This window comes from Phoenix dactylifera, unplaced genomic scaffold (genome assembly GCF_009389715.1).
Source record: "Phoenix dactylifera cultivar Barhee BC4 unplaced genomic scaffold, palm_55x_up_171113_PBpolish2nd_filt_p 001435F, whole genome shotgun sequence".
NCBI lineage: Eukaryota > Viridiplantae > Streptophyta > Magnoliopsida > Arecales > Arecaceae > Phoenix > Phoenix dactylifera.
In genome coordinates this window covers 24364-35419 of record NW_024068756.1, presented here as the reverse complement: position 1 = coordinate 35419, position 11056 = coordinate 24364, and the positions used below count along the sequence as shown (strand labels likewise).

Here is an 11056-nt window from a genome sequence, read left to right as displayed (position 1 = left end):
TGAGGTGAAATCCTGAATGGTCTTGCTATGTTAGAACAGAATGAATGATAATAAAACTGTCAGACGCCGGCATATATCAAAGTGCACTATTATGTTTGCCAAAGTATCATGAATACAGCCAAATGGAGTCCTGGATCGGTAGACAATGATTTACCGATTACAAAGAATGAAAGAATACTTGGCCATGAGAAACCTCTATAACAGGCTCGACTATACAAGAAGCTCCACTCAATGCACCACAGGGTGACCTTTTAGAATAATATTATAAAAAATAGGGAAAAAAATACAATGCTTTTGAAGGGGGGGGGGGGGGGGGGGGGGGGGGGGGGGGGGGGGGGGGTGGAAGGGGAAGGGGAAGGGGAAACAGGAAATGACCTTCTCAAATCAAATTTGAGTTTCCTTGTTGTGGAGCACCTTGAGGGAAGCTGCCAAATGGATCGCTGAAAGGATTTGCAGAGCCCATCTGGGGATAAGGATATTGAGGTTGAGAAGTGTGTGGAACCATCATCATATGCTGCTGCTGATGGTACTGCTGTTGTTGTTGTTGCTGCTGTTGCTGCTGATAATAATACTGTTGTTGCTGCTGCGCCATTAAAGCCATCTGGACATTGGGCGGAGGTGCGATGCTGTTGGACATGGCAAACGGGTCCCTGGAGTTGAATGGATTGGCATCTGCCCCAATCTGTTGTCTCCTGGATGCATCTTCATACAGGCTATCAAGCAAGAGCTTGTCAAACCCACCAGCCTGTTCGCGCCAAACAATATAACTGAATCAGAATTGGGGATTCATGTCCCTGGAAACTTTACCAGCTTCGTAAACTAGACTAAATAAATGATCTCTATTTCCTATGGAACTGAATTCGCACAGAAATGATGAATTTGGTAAATCGTTATAGAAAAGTTTGAGTGAAATTTCAATAAATGGAATGAAGTATGATAAAGCGCAAGAATTGCAAACCAATTTGCTTTCAACCACATAGCTGGTGTTGCTGCTTGGAGTAGTGACCAGTGCTAACTCCCATCCTGAAGAATCAGTTCCACCACCAAGCAAGTCACGAGTTGCTGTGGGCTTTGAACCATCCCCTGCAAATAAACAAAACAATGTTAAATTATGCAGAAAAGAATAATAGATCTGCTCATCTACTAGTGAAAAGCAGAGAGGATCAAATATCTAAATTAAAAGATTTTTTGTGCTTGCGCATGAATTTCTTTGGTTGAGGCACGCCCTCATATTCAAGTATAACAAAACGGAAACAGATCTCCATTTGCACATAGTTAACACTAGGCACATCAATGACTGCAAAAATCGAGGCTTGATTTAAAGATCAGTAAAAATTGCAGAGAACTACCAGGCTCGATGATGGCTAGAGCCAATGCATTGCTTTGCTCAAGCTCAGCTGCGGCAGGATTAATTTCGTCCAAACCCTGCATGATGACAGGAGAGATGACTTTAAATCTTGAATCGTAGACCCATCGCAAAATAAGATATAAAAGGAGATAAGAAAACCACCAATAAATCTCCAGTAGTCGCAGGTTGAGTTTCAGGCTTAGGGGTAGTTTCTGGTGGTTCTTCGGCCTCTGAAGGAGGCTCTTTCTCCTCTTCCACAGGAGCTTTTTCACTCTCTGAAGGAGGAGGAGCTTCTTCTTCTTCTTGATTGTAAGTTAGTAAGTTTGTTTCTTGATATTCCTATTCAAAATTGGTGAAGATTAAGTTACAATTAATTTATACATGTTCCTGAAAAGCCTCTATCAGAAGAATGCCATTATGTAAGAAATACGCATATGTATATTCTTTTTACTTTATTTCCTACTGATAGTAACAGGAGAGAGACTAATTATGAATTGAAATGACATAATCCTTCCAGCAAGCTAATCAAGAAAGACAAAAAAAAAAGTGTATGAGAGTTGCAAACTTCAAGGTTCATTATTACAATTAACCATATCAAGTGCACCTTAGTTTAACTGAGCCTTCTCTCAGAAGAAATAAGCAGAGGCGGGAAAAAAGAAAGACAATATGAATGCCAAAGAACTTAATAAACCAGAACAGATTGTTAATGACTGATATATGGGCCTTTCATGAAGCCATGACCAAACACCTTAAGAATGAGAAAATTTAAACAGTCCAGTCCAATAAGCGTAATAAATATGAAAATGAAATCTTATGTCAAGGTGCTCTCTTTATGCTGTAGCTCCATATTATTTTTTCAAAAAGAAAACACAAAGCACAACCACCACTAATAGGTGTATAAATTAATTTATATAATATAATATCCATAAAAAACCTGGTCTCCAAGGATTTCATTGGTGGGATCACATCCATCTATCAAATACTCAATTTCTTGATTCCGTCACACACACTACACGTCTAGTAAAACTATTAATAAACTCACTGACGCCAACAATTCAAAAATTAGGTTCACTGCAAAATCTATATCTAAAAACATTAATCAAGGAGATCACACAAAAGCCGTTGAATGGGAAAATCTAAGTATCTGAGAAGGCAAAAGAAATAGTATAAAGAAAGGACATGATCAAGCTATCTTCATCAATCCATGACCAAGAAGCAAGGAAGAATGAGAAGATTTTCACTTAAAACAAAATTATAATATTTTATTACGACATGCTGTTTTTTCCATTCATTACCTTTGAGGATCAGTCGTGGTCTTATAGACTCTACCAATAGTCTGGACGAATCTGTTGCTTCATCCAAATGTGTAAAAGATCATAGTCGCACTTAAAAGCCGAGTACTCTACCGTTGAGTTAGCAACCCGAAAATAAAATAAATAGGATATATATGTAAATAACTCCTATTTATTTATTATCTATGTCACGTCAGATGTTCTATGGATACAAGCTATTCAATGTTCCACACTCTAATTTTTTGGATTCTGGACCACGAGAACTATTTGTTTCAATTTGTATCTTTCTACCCGTAATAGGAATTGGTTTCCCTTTTAAGTTGAAAAATAAATACTTTGACATCTCAATCACCAGTAGCATTCTTAAACTCTAAATGCAAAACATGGAAAATATACTAAAGAATATCATCAAACTACTAGCAGCTCAAAACTGTAATACCAGTACAGAAATCTAAAATAAGTTTCATACATTCCAAACTTGAATGTACTTACAAGTGCCTTGCTTGATTCAGAACCGACTCGAGGTGCTTCTCTAACGTATTCCTCCATTGTTGCTACAAATGAAGGAGGTGGCTGTGGAAAAGGTCAATCCGCAAAAGAAATCACCATAAGCAGCAAAATGGTGGATAAATAAAATAATCTACCCATCAATTGGCAAGTAGGTCTCCAGACCTGCCAACTGGCCTTCTAAATTTCACTGCAAGCTCCTCTCTCGTCTAAAGATGCCTTAATCGGAACATGGCACCAATTCAATGGTTGAAATCACATTTAGAACCAGTTCTAGAATACTTAACCGTAAAGAGTCTAGTTCAGCCTTATATAAACCCCATATAAGTGGGTTGGAGCTTGTTAATTAAGAAATGTATATAACCATACATGAAAAAAGGGAAGTAAGTAAAACCTGTCTGAGAGTTGGAAACTGAAAATTCCTGGCAAGATCCAAACACTTGCAAAACTCATAGAAATCAGAAAGATTTTCTGCCTGTGAAGAATCATAAGACAAAGCTCAATAAAAGATAATTTCTCTGCCAAGTAAAATCATCAATGAGATAATTTCAACTAAGACTTCTGTTTTGATGGCATTTCTCTGCCACAAATGCAACAAGATTTTTGAGAAGAAAAACTGATACCTGCTGCCCGGCTCTTTTATAGATATCTAGGGCTTTGATGGCATCATATTTTGACATCTCAAAGAACTGCATCAAATTAAGAGGTTGAATGGAGAAAGAAAGCTAGAGATTGGAGATCCCAGCACCAATAAAAAAGATATGTAACCAGTTAAAATGATAATACCATATCTACGAGATTGATGATCCCATCATTAATCGCACAGTAGATTTTGAAGCTCTCTTTCAAAACCTAAATAACAAAGATTGGAAAATGCCATAAGTTTCATTTTTATATCTGAGAAATAAAATGATTCCTTTGTATAGTAAGTGCATCCTAGTCAATCCTGATTACTTCTTTTCATCCTTTTCTTTTTCACAGGGTATAATGTGGGAGTAGCTATTTTAAGAACCTGTAAAGTGAGGAAGAGTATAAAGAAAGGATAAAAAAGAACATGATTTGCCCGACATTCACATGAAATGGACAAACAAAAGTTTGACCAACCTCAGTTGATAGAGACAATGGTTGGCAAACGTTAGGCAAAATTAGTAACAGGGAAATCCTTGGACTATTTGGCAGACCAATGCTAAGAGAGAAGAAAGATCGAAACACTCTCTAAGCCTATATCAAGGAGAAAAGGCACTTTTTTCTTGATCTTTGAAAAATTACTCTTTTCCTTTTCCTACCAAATAAACCAGAAAAGATATGGAAACAGCATCCTGGCACACATAGCCTCGTGATAATGAGAAAGAAAACAGAGATCAAAATGGAAATCTAACATATTAGAAAAAAAAATCCTCTATAAAAGAAAATAAGGAAATATGGGCTAGGGTTGAGGTTTAGGTGATTGAAAAGCTTAATTAATGTCACATGTACTTCCCATGTAAGGACCCAGGTTAGAATTAAGACCGCAATAGGGATGGGAAAAGATTAGAATAAGGTTTCTAAAACTCGCAAAAAATGTAACACAAGTTCAGGATTTTGAAATTTTCTGAAAGGAACTGAGTTTCAATTAAAAGTGAAGTGTAAAGGGATTGCAACTAACGGCTTTGCTATTTTAGAAGGTACTTTATGGTACAAATTTTAAAACTCCAGAAAATAAAATGGTTTCAAAGGGCTTAGTTTAAGAATTACAGAAGACAAATTAAAAAATAAAACAAAATGTTAATACAATATGAAGAAAAGAAATAACTGGCTTGGATCCTCACCATCCACAGCAGTCTACACATCTTTATTTGTTGTTGGAGTCATCACTTCAAAACACGGAGTCCGACACCATAAGAAAATAGGAAAAAAGAAATTCTGAGACCACTACTGAATACTTATTCAGATTTGTCATTCCTTTAAACGTGCATCTGAAGACTTCTGATATTAATCTTGCAACCATGCTACTAATAATACAAATATACAATTAAATCTTCCTAGCTAATTGTATTATCAAAGTTCGAATCCTCACACTTCCTACTTAAAACAAACTCTTGATCCTAAAAAAAACTAAAGGACACATAAATCACCAAAAAGTCATAAGACAACTTAGAAAGCCACGGTCTGGTTTTAAACTCATTCTGCAAAATAACATTAAAAATCAACTGAAAAGAGAATGATACTGAGTAATAGAATACCTAAACTACAGTTGGACTGCTAATACAATTAAAATTAGTAAAGATAATTCAATTTTTTTTAAAAAAACCTACTTCTAGATCATAGTGATGCATAATCTAATGCTTATCACAATAATTAGATTGCTTTAAAAAAGATAAAAGGAATGCATACCAGAGCTAGTGCATACTGAATAAGGTAGTTTCCGCATGCTGCTCCTTCAGGCTACAATAAATGAAGATGGTAAATCAGGAAAAAGAGATAAATAGAATGAAGTGAAGAAGCAGGTATCAGATATACAACTAATTGACAATTCTTCAATTTTACTAATATTAAAATATAATGGTTATGCATGAATCACCACCTGGCAGCTGACAAGGCGAAATAATAGCTTTTGCAAGGCCGGCAACTGCTCTAGCAAATCCACGCAACCTAAAGTCCTTGTTCTACTATGCCCCTGAAAATTTGCATTGAAAATGAAAACAGAAGAATAAAATTATAATGATTTTTATTACATCACATAAAATCAGGAAAAATACAAAACATCCAAAGCACCTTGGGAGCCCCCTGAGGAGACCTCATCAGGCGCTCTGATTCAATATCATATTTTAAAACCCTAAAACACTCGAGCCGTTCCTCTAGGAAGAGCGCATAAGTTCGGACCCATGCAGAGCAATCCCAAGCTACAAGGGGAAAAAATGGCATGAACAAAACCAAAGTTTCTCTGGTAAATACAAACATATATATGTAGCAGACAGAGTCATAGAAATTAACCTAAAGGACTTGAATCATCCTTGAAGTTTGAGATTTGTAAAATATTTCCTCTATGAGAATAATTCAACATCTCCTCTCTGAATGTAGGATCACCCTCTCTCAATATCCTGTGAATAACTATTAATGCTTTCAATGCAACCTGTGGAATTTCATCAACATATAATTATTCATCTGGAAGAGAGATGGACACTGTCACACTATACTAACTTTGCTAAATCTGATAGTTGCTAAAACTTCATTACACATGATAATTATATGAAGCTCAAATTCAACTGATTTAAAGCTCTAGAATTAACTAAAGATTTAATTGGTGTAAGTTCATCCCATCTGCAATGGGAACAAGTCATGTTAAAGGATGATGGAGCACAGTGAAAGATCATTTACCCATTGAAATCAAAGAGTTAGCTTTGACCACCATGAAAGTTAAAAAGTATATCAAAAAATTATAATTCTTTATTAACTGTTAGTAATATAAACATCATATACCCCATATAAGAGTTCAGTAAAGAGCGGTTTAGAGAATAACATAATCTTTTCCTAAAACCTATATCTGTACCAAGATACTTGCAGACCCAAAAGTAATCCAACTTAGATGACAAGCCAAGAGCAACAACTATCATATTGATTATTGTCAACCTTGTATATGAATAGTTAACAATGGTCAAAAAAATATTAAAATACAAACTATCGTTAAGAAAGAAATGAAGCTGCATAGGACTTTGACAGGAATGAACAAATTCATCAATGCACAATTAAAATAATGTCAACTGTAATTCCTATTAAAAGCTATGCTAATGAAAAGGTCAAACTATGCTAATAATGTACTAACTACCACTACAGGTAAGTTCAATTGCTTGTCAGAAAAACTTAATTCTCTAGGAAAAATTTAGTTTTCCATTACTTTATTTCAACAAAAAATGACAATTTTGGAAAGCTTATTTATAGATCTCTAGAAAATATTTCCTTTTCCATAGAACATATTATCTTTTTCCTTTTCTTTTTCCATGTATTTCCTTGTAATCAAATATACCCCAAGGGAAACAGGTATGGAAAACGTTACATCAATGAGAAGCAGGAAATAAAGGTCCCATCAAGGAATCAGAGCAGCTTATCAGAATATGTGGGAGTGGGTACATTGCAGTGTTTTTCAATAATTACAAGGCTGTGTTTGAAGGTTTTTAATATCAAAATCACAACTTCATCCTTTCTGGTTGTCAAAAAGAGAAGGTTCAGAAATGAAAAATGGAAAACATGTAGAAGTTTTCATCAAAAAAAAAAAAAAAAAACATATATAAGTTTCCAGGAGAGAAAAATCTGAACTTGGTAAACTTTTCTCAAAGTGCAAAATTCCTAACTTCATGGTTTTAAGGCTTCTATGAAATTTAGTTCCACAATTTCCTCATATTATCAAATCATAACTTGCAACATTAAAGCATGTAAAAGTCACAGAATTTTATAATTTTTTGATGCATCAGGTGCATCCTAAATATTTGCACGCATTTCCTGTAATTCCATGAGTTTTTTCTTTGTTACTCCAGTCATTTCACAGTGTGTTTCTTGTCCATTCCTCCTGGAGAAACTGAATTATATCTAGTTCCTAGTCATTTTTCCAGAAAACACTGGGCCGAATGGAACACGTGTTTCCTGGCAACTGTGATCCAAATCGAGGAGTTTATTCATTCCAAGACTTATATTAAACTGTCACCAACACTCCTACCCCAAACACTCCCCTCAACAAATTCAAGGTCTAAATATTTATGAAGTCTATTTCTATCAATCACGTAGCATGATTAAAATACTATGTAAAAGAAAATTTTCAATAATAAGAAACAATTGTGCACCAAAAGCATAGTTTCAAACAAGTAAAACTTAGCAGGCACCTTATCTTTTATATTTGTTTTTGTTCTGTAAACCACCTTAACATAATGCCTGTACTCTACCTATTTTGCACATTTAATATCGGTATTCTTTCTTCCAAAGAGAAAGCATAAAGATTTGAAAAATAAATTGCCTTGTATTTGTCGAAGAAGATTTTAAAAAGATTATTCTTGCAAACAGTTTTGCAGAAAAATAGGAAGACCAAGACGAGTTTTCACTTAAACTGAACCTTGTCATGCCAGACACCATCTCCCTCCCCATTTTGTTATGCTAACCATCAGCCACAAACACGAATGACCTTCTTTTACAAGCAACACATTTTCAGATGATCAGATCTATAGCCTACAGAATTGGGGAAAAAAAGCTAGTTAATCAACTGGCTATGGGTATATAGTTACAGCACATCCCCAATAACAAAATAAAATATCACTAACAATATGTTGCAGCGATATACATATTAAATTAAAACGATTCTTTCTTTTCCGAAGAAGAATAAAAATACCGTCCAGTTGCGTGTCTTGGATAGCCTTCTCGCAAGGGCATATATGCAATAAGCTATATCACCCCGCGGGCGAACTGCCGATGTAGCAGCAAATATTTCTGGAGAAAAAAATTAAAAAAAATAAAACCATTAAATATAGATATCTACCTAATTACCAAAAAAGCTGAAACTTGAAATCATACTCCGATTTACAGAAGAACTCGGATAACAAATATTCAAAAATTTCAAGATTAATTTATCAATCACAACAAATTAATAATCTACCAACCAAATTTCACCATCATGGACCAAAAAATGACAAATTCCAATTGGTAAATAAAGAAAATAAACCAGCAATCGACAATCCGGCACCAAATCAACTCACTTCTAACATGCCGTTCCTTCGGGGGGCACTCGACATGGTTCGTCGCCTTCACGATCGCAATGTCCAGATCCTTCCATCAAATCAATCAAGAAAACACGAGCAAGAACAGATCAGACGCCAGAAACCGATCAAATTCAAAGAACTAGAGAAAAGAAGAAGAAGAAGAAGAAGAGATCGAAAGGAGGAATGCGACGAACCTTGAATTCGCTGTTGACCTTGGCAAGGCCGACCTTGGTGGAGTCCTTGATGGCTCCGTAGGCCTTCCGCCAGGTCTGGAGAGTGCCCATCCCCCCGCCCGTCGAAACCAAAATCCAAACCCTAGCCCTACCTTCCTGCCCTCTGAGACCGCCACTGAAGGAGGAGGACGAGGACGAGAGGAGAGAGAAAAAGCCCCAGCCGGTCTCTCCGGCGATGGTAACCGCGAGTTTTATTCTAACGACCACCTCCTCTCCAAGCCTTCCCTCGCCCTCCTCATATTGCGCAGAGGTTAAAACAAGAAAGTTGATAAAAGTACTCCTTTTTTCGAATACACGCACTTTAAACTGTCTCCTAGCAAAATAGGGTGAAAGGAGAGTTCTTGTCATAAAATGGCGTGTATCTAAGAATTCTCGACCTCGTTGTAGTGTCCTAGAGGAATAAGTTTAAACAAGAGTATTTCGCGGGAGGGATCATTAATAATGTGATGTGGTAGGTTCATCATGACCGTTGGATCACCATACATGTGATCGACTGTTTGTGTGGGGAAAACTCCAGAACCCGACTCCGGAACCCAAAGAGATCTATTGCCACCCATCATGGGGCAGCGGCCGATTCATGTACCGCATTTATTCGGCGTATACGTTTGTGCCGGGAAAACGAGCCTAATGACATGGCATCATCCTGTTGGTTCAACTTAAAGCTGATGTGGCACTCCCTCGAACTAAATTGACTTCATTCAGGTCGTGAAGGCGGATGAATAGATAAAAAGACCTTCGTGATAAAGCCTCACATGAAAGTTTTAGTTGGACCACATCCACCGATGAGTTGGTGGACCAGTCCAACCACGAAGCAACCTACACAAATGCGCTGGTATTGTGCTTATTTCCTTTTTGTTTGTCTTTGTTCATATTGCTTCATGATTGGACTGGTCCATTAGCTCAGCAGCAGATATGGTCCAACCAATAATTTCTCGAAGCCTCATAACTCGAACACTCTTTTAGCCCGGCATAAGCTCCATGATGATCTAAATCCTCTCACCTTGGCTAGCAGTTTTCCAGCCCTATATAGGAAACTATTTTCTCCATCAAGCCATAGATGAAGATTATCATAATAACCTCCGAAGATTATGCGGAATATTTGGGTGATTACATTTCAATCCTAGACGATTACAACACGACTCGAAGTTGTTAAGATACAATTTGCAGAATATTTGGAATCCTGCAACTATAAATAGGCTATGAGCCCCTATAAGAAAGATATGAGTCCTCTATTGACTGAAGCATCTCTAATATCGACATTCCTAAACTCTCTATTATCTTTATATTCCTCTTCCTCTTCTCCTACCAAGAAACGCTCTCTGACTTAAACGTTGGATGATCCAATTAGGTAGAAAGAAAGATCACCATGAATCTTTCAAAAAAAATTAGAAAATAGGTGGAAAATTGTGAAAGTAGGGTTTACGTTCTTTTTTTTTTATTAACGATCCACAACACTATAAACTAAGTGTCACGACCCCCGCCCCGTTCCCGGCGGGCCGCCGCGACGGTCCTAGGGTGCGGGTAGGCATAAGGCCACCAGCCACCGCGTAGAACCCTACTACCTATCAATCATCAATGAATCTTGAAAAATTTAGCATGATGCACGCACAAAATGATCACTTTTCCTATAGTGACCTGTCAGGATTATCTCAATACATACAACACACTACCTGTCAGAGCAGCAATCACATAATCTGTCACATATAAACCTGGACAATATATAGCAATACATTATCACAGGCACACAACTGATCTGCACACATATATATATACCTGCTTCCCAATCCATCCATGGTCAAACCCATATCCACAACAGGATCTATGACTGTAACTATGCACTATATATAATAGAAGGTTTATAATACACCAAAAGGGGATAAACCTCTATCTACATTATACTATACTATACTATGGAGCGGCACAGCTAGCAGGCAACCACTAATCCTGTTCCTCTCT

General features: G+C 36.7%; 1 protein-coding gene across 1 annotated transcript; it reads right to left on the bottom strand.

Moving 5' to 3' along the window:
* Positions 1-74: 74 nt before the first annotated feature.
* Positions 75-9317, bottom strand: LOC120108620 (putative clathrin assembly protein At5g57200). The gene is made up of 15 exons (XM_039122278.1): positions 9062-9317; positions 8865-8934; positions 8501-8598; positions 6121-6259; positions 5902-6029; positions 5711-5803; positions 5521-5571; positions 3934-3999; positions 3771-3836; positions 3542-3622; positions 3133-3213; positions 1511-1687; positions 1350-1425; positions 959-1083; positions 75-745 (listed from the first exon to the last, which is right to left on the bottom strand). Exons 1-15 carry the CDS (start codon positions 9149-9151, stop codon positions 380-382), a joined length of 1707 nt encoding a protein of 568 aa, XP_038978206.1. The 5' UTR covers positions 9152-9317; the 3' UTR covers positions 75-379.
* Positions 9318-11056: the final 1739 nt, after the last annotated feature.

Bases quoted from the DNA above. Each gene is read 5' to 3' on its own strand.
- LOC120108620 (XM_039122278.1), bottom strand. From the start codon at position 9,151: ATGGGCACTCTCCAGACCTGGCGGAAGGCCTACGGAGCCATCAAGGAC. The intron at 8,599-8,864 runs GTGAGTTGATTT...TTTTTTCTCCAG, and splicing joins GAAGGAACGGCATGTTAGAA to AAATATTTGCTGCTACATCG. The intron at 1,688-3,132 runs GTAAGTACATTC...AATTTTGAATAG, and splicing joins CTGAATCAAGCAAGGCACTT to GAATATCAAGAAACAAACTT.